The sequence below is a fragment of the Zonotrichia leucophrys genome, chromosome Z (genome assembly GCF_028769735.1).
Source record: "Zonotrichia leucophrys gambelii isolate GWCS_2022_RI chromosome Z, RI_Zleu_2.0, whole genome shotgun sequence".
NCBI lineage: Eukaryota > Metazoa > Chordata > Aves > Passeriformes > Passerellidae > Zonotrichia > Zonotrichia leucophrys.
In genome coordinates, this window is record NC_088200.1 from 52621966 (window position 1) to 52638077 (window position 16112).

At 38.5% G+C, this 16112-nt stretch overlaps 1 protein-coding gene across 6 annotated transcripts in view; it reads right to left on the minus strand.

Moving 5' to 3' along the window:
- Positions 1-226: 226 nt before the first annotated feature.
- Positions 227-16112, minus strand: part of SHC3 (SHC adaptor protein 3) — a 58956-nt gene continuing 43070 nt past the window's right edge. For all 6 annotated transcript variants that reach the window (XM_064735122.1, XM_064735123.1, XM_064735121.1 and 3 more), the window contains 6 exons: positions 15064-15190; positions 13850-14003; positions 12694-12790; positions 11638-11832; positions 9204-9499; positions 227-6189 (listed from right to left, as the gene is read on the minus strand). In XM_064735122.1, the coding sequence (XP_064591192.1) occupies positions 6061-6189; positions 9204-9499; positions 11638-11832; positions 12694-12790; positions 13850-14003; positions 15064-15190 (998 nt within the window). In that variant the 3' untranslated portion in view covers positions 227-6060. The remainder of the gene's footprint in view (positions 6190-9203; positions 9500-11637; positions 11833-12693; positions 12791-13849; positions 14004-15063; positions 15191-16112) is intronic.

Below are 16112 nucleotides of genomic sequence, written 5' to 3' on the forward strand. Positions count from 1 at the left end.
TTCATCCCTGATTCTACTGAGCAATTGATTGACTTACTAATATTCAGTATCCAGGTGAACCTTTTGAAATGGCACATATTCTGCCCCAAAATGTGCCTCCCTTCAGGTTGGGAGGCACAAGACACAGATTAGGCTCCCAAACCCAATCCCAAACCTAGCAAATAAACTTCATTAAGGAACCTGAGAATAAGAGAATAGACTCAAGCCCACTTTACATGCATTTCAATCTAGTAATAGTGCTCACTGTTTTATTACTTTGGTTAAACATATACAAACTGAATAATCAGAAAACAGTTGCATGACACTTATATTCCAAACTACATTGCTCAAGGACTTCCTCAGAGGCAAAATTTGTCTCTATAGCTAAAATATCACAGTCAGCAGAGAGGCAAAGACTTGAGATTCACAAAAGTGGTTAGGAATATAAATTATCACAATATTTCCACATACATTATTTTTCCTGCAATTCTCAGTTAAAAATGTTTCTAAAAGTAATAAATATTATTAAATAACAATTGTACAATAAAACTTCTTTTTACAGCAAAATAGTCACTTTTTAGTTTTGTTGTTGCTGCCCACACAATGCAAAGAAAAACATTTACCTCAAAAGAAGAAACCTAGCTTCTTTCAAGTTTTAACTTGACTTTAGGACTTTACTAAGAAGCAGTTATCACAGCAATCCAGACAAAAAGGACACAAATATATACTAATTATAATCTTCACATTCTTCACTTAATAGAAAATTTCATGTAATTTTGAATTAATGTATGCCTGGGTGTGTTTGATGTCTTGTTCCTCATGGAAGAAGCAGGAGGACTGTTGGAAAAAGCTTCCATTTGACCTGGACTTTATTTGATCTTCATGATAGCTACATAAAGTGTAACTCTGCATCTTAATCTCAAATTCTGAGGCTACCTTTGTTTTCTGAGTCATCTGCACTCTCTCTTACACAGTAGGGTAGCAGAATGAGTCACCTAGTCCTAGCTTCTTTCTTCTTTTGGTTTCCATGACCTGTTGTGTTGTCAATCAAGGTTGAAACACTCTCTCTTTGTATGATGCTTTTGCTAGAAATGTGTAGCTCTGAAATATTATCCCCATTACTGAGAAAAAAAAAAAAAAAAAAAAAGCCCTGCATTTTCTCCCTGGAAGCCTTAGGAGATGTTTACTTTGGAGTGTGCAGAGGAACAGATCAGGGCTTGTGAACATAAATGTCTCAATAAGAGATGAGCAGTAGGCTTTGTATCCCCAGAGGTTCTGCTTTAACTCTATCAACCAATTAGCATGCTTATAATTTGGCAACAACTCTCCATTCTCATTAGTGGCGTAAATGCCTACTGGCTCATGTTTCCAGGCTTCACATTTCTTATCCCTGAAGTTTTCTCTCCCAAGACAGCTTTTCATTCTCTATCCAAGCCTCTGCTTAACTGCAGGCAAATTGTATGTCCATGTTGTCTTTTCCATGGGCATGCCCTCATTGCAGCTGCATCGAATGCAGATATGACCAAGGTCCACAGACACTGTATGTGAGTGAGTAGAATAAGTCCAGCTGATCACAGAGCACTAACTGGAAATTCACCAACTATTTTGACAGCTTTGAACACACATGAATGTGTGAAGAGTCAAAACCTCAGCTTGAGCAAAAGAGACCATGTAAGTCAAAGTGGTTTTGACAGCACACTAATGTGTGTCTGAATTTAGACTTTATGCAGACATATTTTGAAACTGTAGGCAGATAAAAAGGGAAGTATGTCTCTTACTTCATCTTAGACTTCATTTATGCAAATATGGATTATGGTTTACTTAATATAAATTCTTGGTTCTACTTACTTTGGATAAACTTTGGAAGCCAAGAACAAAGTCTTGAAAGTGGAATTTGTAATCTTTTTTCAGAGTATTCACAAATTCCAAATATCCCTCTGATAACTGCAAATTTTCTAGAAGGTGGAAAACTTTGCTGGTTATCAAATGTCCAAATATGCATCAATTTGGTTATTAATGCATTATATCTGGTATCTGGTATTGATGTGCCAGCAGTACCATTTACAGTACATTTACTACAGTACAATTTTTTTTTTTTTAATTCTCCTCATCTTACTGCATATGATGCCTGGGGACCATGGTGATAAGAAATGTGAGTATATTATTCCACAGTGTAGAAAAAATATGAATATAGGCTACAGAAAACTTAGTGCTGGCAGGTGACATTTACCAGACTCTTAAACATTTTGTTCCATTTGCACATTTTGCACTGAAGTCTTGGTCCCAGGACTATGTCCTTTGTTGAAGCTTTTATTGAATATCTGGCAGACAGGTTTTGGCAGAACCAGCGTTACCTACCATTGGGAACCCTGTAGGAAATGAAGTGGAGTATACAACTGTATAACTGGGCAAAAAGGCAGGCATTAAGCCATGGAAGTTGCATATTCTCATATGGTGACCAGCCAGATATGGTTAGCTTGAACATTATCTTCTTGCATTAAGGAAAGGGAAGCTGCAATTTCTCACTCTGAGCAAACTCCCATTTGTCAGAAGGTAATGCAGTTTTCAGACTATATTTTCAGGTTTCAATGCTTCTGAAGCATATGAAATAATGAATAGTTTGGGAACACGAGTGTACCTAGATGGGCAGCCTATCACGGCCAGCAACACTGGATGAATTCTATTGGCTTAATAATTAGTCTAGATCCACAATAAAAAGTAATCAAAATCATCGGGTTAACATATGTGTTCTTTGTTTAGTCATTGTCATTCATTCCTATAGTTGCAACACAACTGAAATCAAAACTGTTAATCAGATAGGACTCAAAACTAATGTAGACAGTCTTGCAGGATATTTAGAGTTCCAGTTCTGACTTCTCAGCTATTCACTGGAAAAACATCAAAAGATACTATAATATCACCTAATTTCAGTGATTTCTATTGAGTCTAGAAATGTTTTTCATTCAGTAAAATCCCACTTCTTGAAGTCAAGTACTGAATTGCCACAAACAAATATCTTGTCCTTGAGATTGCATAAAAAATAATAAAAAAGGTGAGGTATTCCAAACCAAAGGTGAACATTTTTATGCTGTCAGTTGTCATGTTTTCAGCTAACTTCTCAGCATTTAAATCTATCTTACTACCTTTGCTTCTCTTAAATTGGTGGCAGTGTTGGCTCCTCACAGCAGTGAGCCCCGCCACTCTAGCAGGTTCAATTAGATCTTGGTGAAACCAGTTGGTCTAATGACAACTGGTTTGGAGTCGCCATCCAAACAGCTTTACAGTTTATTTGCCCTTTTCATAAAGGGGAAAGCCAAATCTACCAGAGCAACAGAGACAAAAACATGGCTGGATCCACAAACGGAGTACTGAGCGGCACACATGCTCCTCCTTGCTGGACAGTTGTGAGCCTGTGTGGCTCCCAGTGATGTAGGAAAGCCTCTGTGCGCTCCTGTGTGGCCGGGCAGGATGTGCTGAGCCCACCGCGTGGGCAGGCACTGTCGCAGTGCAGCCACAGAGCATCCAGGCACGACGTGTGCACCCTTTGCGTCACCAGAGGATGTGCTGAGCTGGGCAAGCTGGCTGTGCTGACAGAGCAGCTCAAAATAGCCACATTCCCCTGGAGGCACAGTTTGTGAAATATAGTCTGGGAAATTCAGTTTTTCTGTCAAGCAGTTTCATTTTGTGTCTCCTTGGCATCAGCTTTAATTTCTAAAACATGCAGCTAAGTGGCCGCTAAGTTATTAAAGCTACAGCTAGGACAGTAGTAAAAAAATTAAGATATCTATTTTGGTGTATATTTAGTGCCTTAAATTCATACACCCAAATCTTGTCACATTTTTGCAGGATATTTAGGAATCCAAAATGGACATAGGAAGCAGGTGGGCTTCTTGGAGACACCTAAGAGGGTTATGCAACAGACTTTTACTGAAATGATATGCAATATTCAAAGATAAAAAGACACCTTCTCTTATAGGTAGTGATATCACAGTGAAAACTTTCCAAGTCATGGCTACAGGAAGGTTAGAGCATGGAATAACAAGCATTATATATGAAAAAAAGAAGTGGCAGCTGAGAAAGTGTAAACTGGAATATGGTGAGACATGGGTAAGTAAAGTCATTTTGTGAGACTCTCAAAGTCATTTTGGTGGATACTACTTTGGCACATAAGATATGTTCCTATTTCCTTGCCACTCCCAGCCTAGTAAAACAAAATTTTAAGAATTCCACTAAACTCAGTGCCGGACTGATCTGGGCTGAATTCAGCATTTAATTGCTCTCCTTAGCTCTCAGCTACCATTCAGACCTAGAAATATCAAATAATAACTACCTTTAGTAAAATTAATCACAAGCATTTGGTTCACTAATGTCTTTGTTTGGCTTCTGGATGTCCTAGTTACAGAAACAAGTGTATTTTGACATAAGTGCATGATTAGTCTTAGGTGTCTCAATAATTTTCAGTTTTCAGATTACTCAAAATCAAACTTTCAAGTTGCAACTTCACCATATTTAAAAGCAGAAGATACAAGAAAGTTATTTCAGAATTTTAACATGATAGTCCTGCTGAATAGATTCTAAGTGAATTCTTCAGTCAGTTTCATTATGGTGTGACAAATTTTTAAATGCAGCAAATTCTTAGAACCAAATGTAACTTTAAGTACACTGTGGGGTAGGCAGGTACTTAACCTAGACTTACCCTGCTGAGTTTTTATGAATCAAGTCTGGAGATTTGATTTGAGAGACTGGTGCTAGAGAAGACCTTGGATTGCTGAAGGCTAAATCTTGACTCTGGCACAAGCATTGCATTTACAGGAACTGAGTCTATTGAATTTGACTCATAATAAGATTCATAGAATGGGAAAATAACTTTATATAATGTTTAAATGTGAACAGTACGAACATCCCTTAAAGCATTTCCCAGTACCAAAAGTCAAGGGCATTGCTGCCAGAAATGTGTCTTTATTGTCTGTGTGTTTTTTAAACTTGATATTTAGAGAAAAACAGTATATTTCCGATGCCTGTCACTTGCTGAAGGCCAAAATGAAGTTCTGCTTTGGCAAGTAAATGCAAGTGACATCATTTGCAAAATTGATCACTGAGTTCAGATAGTTTTCACTGCTTACAAGAAGAAAAGATTTTTCAGATATGTCTTTGAACAGTCATGTACATCTTATATTAAGCCTATTAAACACAAGTTATTTGAACTTGTCTAATCAGTATGCAACATCTCGTTTGAGACTGTTAATTCAAGGACACCTAGATCTTCACCATAAGCAGAGAACTACTCATAAATAACCTTAGCACTGAAATTAAAAAATTGAAGTTACAGTATACTGTTACAATATCATTAGAAAAATCTAAGCACACACCTCGTACACATAGAGATCACACCAAATCATTGTTAAAGTCAGATACAAATGGTTTGAATAGCATCATATAAGAATTCAAACTTGACGTCAGAAAGATAAAATCCTTTTGATATCAGTGACAGTGAATAATGGTTTTAAAAAACATTTTATGCTAAATTTCTGAGTTGGAATACTAGTTACTGAATTCAGATTCCTTCCATGGTTAACTAGCATAATCCATCTGTAATCCCCATAGTTGTGCTTCTTAGGTAAAATCAGAAATAAGATTTGTAATATTAAATTTCTCAAGAAATTGAGACTGCTGAAATTATTTTTTTATCTGAACAATCACACTTGTTATTTTTCTTTTGGTAAAAACACATGGCACAGAAGATAGTTTTATACTGTCAACAGACTGACTGGAAAAATATAAATATATACTGTATTTTTATATATAATGTGTATATACACTATCAACATTCACATTAGAGAATCTGAACAATTTTGTTGAAATTACTTTTAAGAAAGGCTTCTGATGTGATTTCCTGTCACATAAAGCATTGAAAATGTTCAAGTGGACCATATGAAATGGGACCTCTTAAACTTAAATAAAACATACTTGTGAAATGTATGTGAATATGTGGGGGTTTTTTAATGTACATTTTCCTTTCAAATCTGCAATTTCTACGAGTTATAGCTTGCAAGCTGCAATAACTAAAAGAGTTATCTGGAGTCAGTGTTTTCTTTCAGCAGGCTGTTGCAGGCAGAGTTCACTCACTGAAGAAACTATAGGCAAATTATTCTCAAGGTGATAGTTGATGAGATGACTTATGCTGTCAAAGACACGATCTTTTGTACGAACCTTCAAAAAAAGATGCAAGAAGACAGATTAAAGAGTAAGGTACTTTCCTTAACACTAAAATTATCAAATAATAAAATGACAAAATCATATTTTAGAAACTGGTCTCTCTTCCATCAGAATTGGTGGAAATTTGGCGCTTATGCAGTGTGGCTTCTGTTTTCTCTCTCACTCCCCCTATTTTCACCAAATAGATATTTTGCATGCAGTTCCATGGACCAGCCGACCCTTATCACTCTTTCTGAATAGGTCTGCTTGAAAACATCTCTTCATGATTTTGTTTCACTGTAAGTCAGATTTTTCTTCTTCAAAGGACTATCTACTTCTTTGAGATGTTTGTACCTTTTTAATTAGAAAGAGCTATCATGCCAGACATGTCAGAAAACAGTTTCTTCGTGCACTTCAGCATTTTTGTGCTTTTCTTCTTCCACTACTCAAAAATTCCCTTCCTAGAAAGTGATCCATCCACCATATGTGCTTAGCTTGGGTTTGTCCTATGCTGCACATACATCCCCGTGCCTTTCAGAACTGAAACACTTCAGGGCAGGAAAAATCATTTTTCCAATCCACATGCCAGCGCTCTGTAGCAGCATCCTGCTGGTATGCAATATTCCACCCATGACAGGAGGAAACTGATATTGCAGGATAAAACAGTCAGAATTATCTGAACCCCAAACAAATCTATATTACAAAGCAATCTCTAATCATTTAGCCACATGTCCACAAAACATTTCCTTCCTGTTTTACAAATGAGTTAGGCATACAACTGCTACAGGCAGAGCACAGGTCCACCTCAAGCAAGCATGTTGCACTAAAACTTTGTGTAGGGCTGGCTCTACACTGCCTCAATCAAACACCTGTGAGCACTGCTCTGACTATGAAATATTGTCTATTTTCCTTGATCTATTCTCAGGAAGAGAGAAAAACTTGTGTTAAAACTTTCAAAAGTCATCTTATGCTGTGGTGGACACCTCTCCTGAAATAATTCAGTTTCAACATTAAGTTCTGTAAAAATTGCTAGAAGTTTAACACAGTATGTCACAGGATTAAAAAAAAAAAAAAAGAAAACAAATAACTTTGATGGTATATGATGTTTTCTGGTCAGTCTACACATAGTTATATCACTGAAGGAAACCAAAAGGCTCTCCCAATTTCTGATGCATTCTGCTTTGAAATGTCACTGCCTCTAAAATTAAACTATAGTTTTAACATGAAAAGACATCTTTAAAAAAGCACTAACTTTACTTATCTGTATTCTGAGATGTCCTTACCGTAAGTTAGACACTCTACCATCACCAGAGGTCTAATTTTAAATGTAGAAAAATCCTGCAATCCTCCATTTTAAACATCCGTTGTCTGAATGAGGGATCTCTTTTTCCTAGCTTTACTCTTCTGTTAGCTGGATGAGAGCAGAAGCAACTGGACAGTTAACTCTGCTCTGAGAAACACCCTTAAGACCTGTTATGTGTCACTGGGTACTGTGTGTGAAATGATTTTCAGGCAGCCTTTGTGTGAATCAGTCTTCAAGAACAATCCCGCTGAGACCATGCAGATGAAACGCGAGCTGCTGGCACGCTGTGGCGGCTGGCCGCAGACTGGCATGTTATTGATGATTCTCCACTTTGACAAGCTGCAAATAGGGCTGCTCAGAAGCTGTGTCAAGATCCCACAAATCGTACAGACAGCACAGCTGTCTGTAAGCAACCACAGTTGCATAAAATCAGTGTTCTGGAACAGTGCCTCCTGAGCCAGGCGTCTCAGAGCCATTTGGGCCATGATGATACAAGCAGGCTGTGGGAAGGATAGGTGCAGACAACAAACAGGTCCCTAACCAAGGAGGTCAGCAAATTAGAGATGCACTAGAGGTAGAGCAGCAAAGATGGGGGAGCCTTCCCAACCTGCACAGGAAAAAAATGCCCTGGAAGTCATCACAGGACCTGAGTATTCCAAGCCAGTCAGCACTGCAGCAGAGGGGGACACAGCATTCCTGCACTTGCCAGGTCACACAGCAGTGTTTCCCATGCAGTAGCCTGTAACAGCTCTTTATGGGTTCATGAGGAAAAGAGAATTAGGCTACCTTGTTGCACGAGTCACAAAACTGTTGGCAAATTTTAGCAAAGGAGGCTGCCCCTCAGAGGCATTAAGCCGCTCCCCCTGGGCTGGTGTACCCACCAAAGCCAGGACTAGGCAACTGGCACCTCAAAAGTGCAAAATCATTCTTTGACTGGCCTCATGTGGCAAATGTAACTAATTGCAACAAGTACCATGGACACTCCTCACCACTGCAATAGGGACTCTGCAGGACTGATGTGATCCTGCCACAGCTTTCTCAGCTCAGATGCCAACAGGCCAACTCCTTTATGGGAGATTCTCACTTACCTTGGGGCTGGTTACCTAAAGCTGTCCTTTATAGAGGAAAAGGAGTTGCCTATTTGCAGCTACCAGGAGCCAGGAATAAAACTCATGACAATGATTTCAATCTCTCTGAAGAGTTTATGCCTCTGCAGAAGCAGGACAGGACAGCTAGAGAAAACTAGAGCTCCCTTGCCCCCTCCATCCTGCTGTGGGGAAGGTCCCTTCACCAGCTGAGGGAGTCTATTTGCAGCAAAGAAATGGAACAGGTTTATCCCAATTCTCTCCTGGGCATACATGCAGAGAAACACAGAAGGCCTGGTCTGTATCCCAGGTAACAGAGAAGCCAAGGAGGCTAGCCAAACCTCCTTCCTTTAGCAAGAATGCTGAAGAGGCTTAGCTGCACTTTTGACCAAGACCGCAACAGTGGTCGAAGTGTTAACTTGCTTGGGAATCAGGTCCCTAAGGCTCCCTGCAATGTGCAGAAATCACGTGCTAGGTCTTCTGCTAGGCATCAGGGAGAGAATTAGAGATGTGATGGCACATCAGAGATATGAGGTGGTGCTTAGAGTAAGGTGTGAATAAGCTGTAAAGAAGTTTAAAGGCATTTAGAGAAAATGAGTAGAATCAGAAATCTCATCTGTTAGTGAGAAGTCAGTGCTTACAGTTCCTTCTGGGTCCACCAAAAGAAGATGCTTGGCTTGTCCTTTGTGCATGCCTGTCAGCACATAAGAGCCAGGATTCGTGGTACTCTTCCTCACAAGGAAATCTCCACATTTCTTTAATAGCTGTTCTGCTTCTTTCCTGCTCATCTCTCCTTGATACCATGGCTCTGTACTCAGCTCCTCAGCTTCAGTCCGGACAGCTACTCTGGATAAAGGAGGACTGGTGCATCCCGTGGAGGTGGATTTCTTCAACATAGCCTCAGATGCTTGATTCTTGAGAGCATCTTCAAATGGTCCTTGTTATGAAAATAGTAACAAGAGCAGGATCATTCAGATGTAAATCATGTAGCCAAATAGTTATTTTCTGGTCGTTTTAAACTGGATTTGTTTTGCATTACAACCACTTCAGTTTATGAAAAAAATAAGGGAAGAAACACTAATAGACTTACTGATTTATATAATATATTAAGACTGAGGAGTGTAATGTGTTTAAAATATATATTATGCACAGAATGATACTGATAAAAATCAGGCTGAACCTTGGCAGTATTTTTTGAAAGGTACTGGTTTATTTCACTAGTGGCTATTGTCAACAGCTGTATTTATACAATCTGGTAGCAGGCAAATCTTTCCTTCAGTCTTTCTAGGTATTTCAGACAGTTTAATTTCAAATAAATTACATAATAGGGGTACCTAACGTAATTATACTCATATCTGGTCTCTGTTCAAACAAGTCATTCATTTAAAAATTATCCATTACTGAGTCTCCAGCCCAAGGCTATGTCTAGTAGGGAACAATCACCCTCAATACTCAGCCTACTCCTAGCCTCCATCCAGGAAGAGAACAAAACAGACAGAGGTTAACACATTTAACACCATTTGCCTAGTTAAAACCAGCCTTGAGGAAGCATATTTTAAACCTCAGCTAAGTCCTGAACTCAGTGCAACTCTAGAGTTGAGTAGAAAAAAGTGTCATTATGGATCCCAACAATCTTACAGAAATAGCAAAGAGGGTGCATGGGGTGCTTTGTTACATGTTGTTCTGACCTCTTGGAAGCTATTTGCTATTGCAAGACCTTCATCTGGCCCACCAGTACATATCAAAAAGAAATGTTGTTCTGTGCCCCTAGGCTTACGAAAGGACATCTAGAGAGCAGCACAGTGAAGTGATACGCCAGCTCTGAACAGATTGTTCAGATGCAAGGAGTACAAGGCCCTGTTTGCATGGGGCCACAGAGGCTAGTTTAGCTCAAAGAAAAAGGAAAAATATTGTGCTGTCACTGTTTATCTATTTCTCAGCCAGCTATTAACAGTAGTTTACAAATGTCTGCACTATACCACAGTCTGCATGGAGCCCAACATATGTTTATCTCAACAAACCACCATCTTAGGGCTAATTGGCACATTTTCTAATGCTACTTTTCTCTGATATTCCAATGGCTGATAACTGCTAACATCCCTGATTTCAAACAGCAGATTTTTCTCCTTTCTGATCTATATTCACAGACAGATACTCTCTCCACTTCCTTCCTTCCTCCTTTCTTTCAATTGAGCACCTCACTGAGCTGTGGAAATAGAGCCATATCTCAGCAAAAACATGCCAGGAAAATAGTTTTTTCCTACACTAAGATAACAGAAATGTAGATACTTTATTTTACAAATAATTTTTTAGGCACCAACTTTGTCTCACTGCCTTTTAATTATGTGAACTGAATTAAATAAAGCATGGATAAGCAATTTATTTGAAGTAGGAAGAGTAAAAAAACCCAAGAAATTTTTCTGTGCATCAAATGCTTTTACTATTTCTTCATCTTATGTATCTTCTCAAGGCTGAAAACAATGTGTATTAGTAGCACCACTACCAAACTATGTCTGACGCTTCAGCTGTGGTTTTGCAGCTGTGGTGATGATTCTGATCTAGGAAAAGCTGCCTTCAAAGTTGGAACATATAGGACAGTAGGCCTATCCAGAGTAAGAGGTAAGTCAGTACTTTAATTTCCATGCTACATTTCTTGCAGCACAAAGCTTTTCCTATAGGCATTGACTTCCTCACAACATACTCACAGGACAGGCTGAAGACAATTTTCCACCCATCCATACTTTACTTCACAACACCCTCCTTTACTTTCTCATATGGCAAGCTTCCTGATTAATTTTCTTCTGACATAATTGCCTGTGATGTCAAGGACAACATGGACTGCAACTAACCTTAACTCAGATGTTATACAGACTAGCTCCAAGTCTTCAGCCACTCTTATTTTAGTTCAGTCCAATATGAAACCACAATGGATATTAAAATTCACTATAATTACACCAGGAACAGTAAATTTTGAAAAGTTTTTCTTTCTTTCTTTTTTTTTTTTTTAATACAGAACTGATGCATAAACATATTTGGTCACTTATGAGAAAGTAAGCAAATAGGAAGGGAACTCACTCATGTCAAACAGATCCTTTCCTGGGCTGCTTGCTTGCGCAACCTCTGCTGTTCCACAGAAGGCACTTTCAGCATCTGCCTGAAGTGCCAATAGATCTTCTCTATTTATGTGCTGGGTGTTTACATATATTGGCAGCTCTCCAGTTGGTGCTACTTCTGATTTCTCTTCTGACATACTACAAATATCCAGAGATCCTAGAAAAGTCAAGACTTTTTTTGTGTAATCGACAGAACAGTGTTGACCAATTATCATCACACCACATCACCACAGGTTTAAAATTTCCTGGATCGGGAGATATAAAGTCAATAATTGCTGGATCTAGTAGAAAAGTGTTAATTAATGGATTCAGAACTGTGTTTCAATGAGGGTATGGTGGGGCTATTTCCCAGGAGGAAAGGAAATCTTTGAAAATAAAGATAGTAAATTTCAAAAATGATATTCTGTTGGGGAGTCATGAGAGAGGGAGAAGGTATAAAATCCTCAAATATGTACATATTAACGATAGGCAATATATTCTGGCCTTTGAACAAAAGTGCCCCTAGAAACACAGTAAAGTTATTAGATAAAGCTGGATGGGGTGAAATCTTTATATCTGTTCTGAAATTACTTGAAGTTCAAAGACAACAAAAGGAACATTATACACTATTTGCTATTTGTTAAGTAGAGAAAACTGCTTCACATTTTGAATTAAAATTTTCATTTAGGCTTTTCATTTTAAAATTCTATTTTGCATATCCTAGTGGGTCACATTCTCAGAACAGATCATGCAGAAGACATGGGTTTTAAGATATAGAAAGTTAGAAAGCTGAAAGTCTGGGTAATTCTATTAATTAACTGCTCTACAGAAGAAAATATTTCATGAAGATCTGCATTTAATAATTTATCCAGAGGTAATTATCAAATGCTTTTCACTGGTATCAACACTAAAACTCAGACAAAGGGAACATATCAACCAAATTTTGTTCATTGCCTTAAGGCTTTGAGGCACTAGACTTTCACATGCTTTGCCCTTCAAGACCACCTGCAGTATTACAGCTAAAAGTAGCAAAACTCACCTTGTTTAACAGGCCCATGATGCCATTCTTCACTGAATTTTTCTCCTAGGTGATGGCTCTGATAATAAATTTGCTCTCCTCCCATTCCTGATGCAGACTAGAATGGACACATGCGCAAGGAATTTTTAAATTGCCTTTAAAATGCAATTATTGTAATATAATTGTATTTTAAAATTTAAATTTTAAATAATAATAATAATAATAAAAAAATAAAATTGTAATGCACACATTACAAGTGGCTCTGCCAATTTCTTTGGACATATTTTATGTACCCTCACTCTTCCTTTCCAATTCATCATAATTTCAGAATATATATATATATATATCCCAAATGCATTTGTTTAAGAGTAAGATATTACCAGTGACCTTCAGGTGTTCTTCCCTGGTTTCTGCTTTTAGTGACCCCCTATGATACCAAATGATGCATAATATCTTTAGTTTGTACTCAGGCAGTGAGTCAACCTGTTACTGGGAGAAGCGTTCCGCACAAACACATGTGGGACCAGAGAGAGCCCCAACACCATAAGCTGAAAGATTCACATTGGTACCAGGGGACAAGGGGACTTGGGGACTGAGGGAAGCATGCTGGCTACAGACAGGACTCCTCTGGATTTAAGCAAAGTTATGCTGGATCTGAAAACACCTCTTAGGAGTCTACATTGATACTGCAGTCAAACCTCCAACAGGAGTGTTGGTAGAAATATTCACGCTGACCTTAGTTCAACATGAAGTGGAAAACCTACCTAGGAACTTGGCTGAATACTGATCACTCCCAAGTCATTAACATAATGAACTGTTAGTAATGGCTGCACTAGATTGTTTAAAGGATTCTGCATTAAATCATTCCCACTTAAAGTGCACTATTTGATACTCTCTGAAGCAGACATGGTTTCTGCAAATGTAGTAGCCCCCAGTGGATTTCTGTTCCTTGAACCCAGTTAATCTTTTAATACCATGAGGATTTCACCTCCTTTAATTTGTTCTGAACCTGCCTAATGTGTTGCCCCCCTCAATCTGTAATGGCCATTCAAATGGAAACTGGCCACACAGGACGGGCTGTGAATTACAGACAATCCCAAGGTATCCACTACAAAACACGTGTCTTTTAAAAATTTTGGATCAATCAGCAGGAGGGTAGAAATTAAATTATACTGACCTGAGCTGTGTCTGCAGCCGTGAGAAGCCTTGTTTTGAGCCTGGCATCAAGGAATCCGCCAGGGGGAGGTATTTTATTTGGGATGTTGTTGTAATACGGATGCTCTGTTGCCTCGTTATCTTCCTCGGTCCATGGGTCCTCAAAACTCTGCATTCTAAAAGAAAGAGAGTGCTTTCTTTTGCCTCTTATTTGTAAAGCACTTACAGACACTTTCAGCGGGTTAAGACTGCCTGTCAGGGGATCACTACTGCATATTGTAGGGACTCCTCAGCCACCACTCTAAGTCAGGAAGCAATGATGGATCATGTGTCAAATCTTCTCTTTTTAGACAAACTGACATAAACCTCCTTTGCAAAGTACCAAATTCTTTATGCTGAGAAGAGTGTGTTTGAACTGGGTTTTAAAGACCATTATAAACTGCATTAACAAACAACTTTATCTAATCTTAAAATAGCACTTGTAATACTATGACTTGATTGACTGACTGGGCTCTAAATCTTTAGTTATGACTGCTCTATTACCAGTGTAATTCTGCAAGAACCTCACAAAGTCAAGAGATGTGAATAAAATGCATGCTTCCAGATTAGGATAGTAGCATTGTATATTCCCTATATAACCAGTTTTGAACTGATATAACAAATTACAGAGGACAAAAGTTCACTAGGGTTTCTAGTAATGTTAGTAAACACATAGCAATACATGTCTCTAAAGAAAACAAAATGCTATATCCCAGTCTTTTGAACACACACAAGGAGAGTTTGTATCCTCCAGATATCAATGCAGTCAAACCTCCCTGCAATACATCACATTCCTGGAAACATCACCCCAATATGAGAAATACTGGAACATCATTAGTCATTTTGGAATCCCAGCAGTCTGACCTACTCAATCTAAACTGACACAGCTGCTGTGACAGTAATGAGGAAATGGCACAAATAACAACCATTCTTGGCCATCCATCTCTGCCTACTAACTACAGCACAAAACACATGATCATTTCAACATCATTGTGAAATCCATATTTAGCCCATCTTAAATTGATTGTACTTCTTCCATGTTCATTAGGTAAACACTGTAACACTGTTTCGCTAATACAGCAGAAATATTTTTTAAATATTCAGGTCCTGTCTGTGCCCAGCAACATTGTCCACATTTTATCAAATAAATTGAAAGCTAAAGAAGGTCCTTTACCTGTCTTCTGTGATTGCACTCACCTATCAGATAAAGTAGGTGTCTTAGAGGGGCACTGCAAGTACTGCTTAAATCGAAGCTCGAAAGCTTGCCCTATGGTGCTGATGACATCCTGGGCCAGGCCATCACAGCATTCCAGTATATGACAAGCTAAATGAAAAAGATTGACACATGCAAATCACTGTTTATGTCATGCTGGGATGCAATGACCTATGGCAAAACACCTACATTGTCAAGGTTAGTTGCTCTATTAGTGATGTGCACATTTCAATAAACTCCAATTCTGATACAGTGAATTTCAGGCAATCACAACTTTTTAAAGGTTACATAAAATTGGACTGATGTGTAACTGCAAGAGACAAGGTCCCTAATCTGTTCTGCTATTTTAACAAGCCCACAAACAGAAAAAAAACTCATAAAATTTCACTTGTTATTACCTGAATGCAATAGATTATGTAAGATTTCTAAGCTTTAAATTGAAATTACACAAATATTAATAGATGGTAATAATAATTTTTTGTTTTCCTCAGTTTAATTACTTGACTTTTATGTCTAATCACTGCGAGTTCACAAGCTGCTCTCTTTTTCCAAATTACAGTGTGAGGGAGGAGCAGTGTCCGCAGATACTTCCTAGATAATGAGCCCTGATCTTATTCCAGGAATACAGAGGTTAGAGCCTTTTCCTGATTGTTTGCATGGAGACACTCCCAGCAAACTGCAGGGCTGCTGAGGAATGCAGAGCCAGCAACCTGATTAGCTTCCCCATGTGTAACTTCTCTGAACCCACTGTGGCAGTAAAGGGGGAGGATAGCAACACAAACTCTCTTCCTATAAAGACTGAGAAGCTTTTATCAGCTGTCTGAGCAGATATATCTGTCCTGGTTTTAAATCAGAGAATGGCTTGGAGGTCTCATCATATGTGAAAACATAAAGAGGTGAACTTGAAGACATAAAGAGGTGAACTTGTGGAGTTCCCGCAATTCAACACTGCGAGAACACAGATGGGTGCTAAGAGGTGGAAGCTAATGATCTCAATGAGAAACATCTCAGTGATATCCAAAGAAGCTAAGGT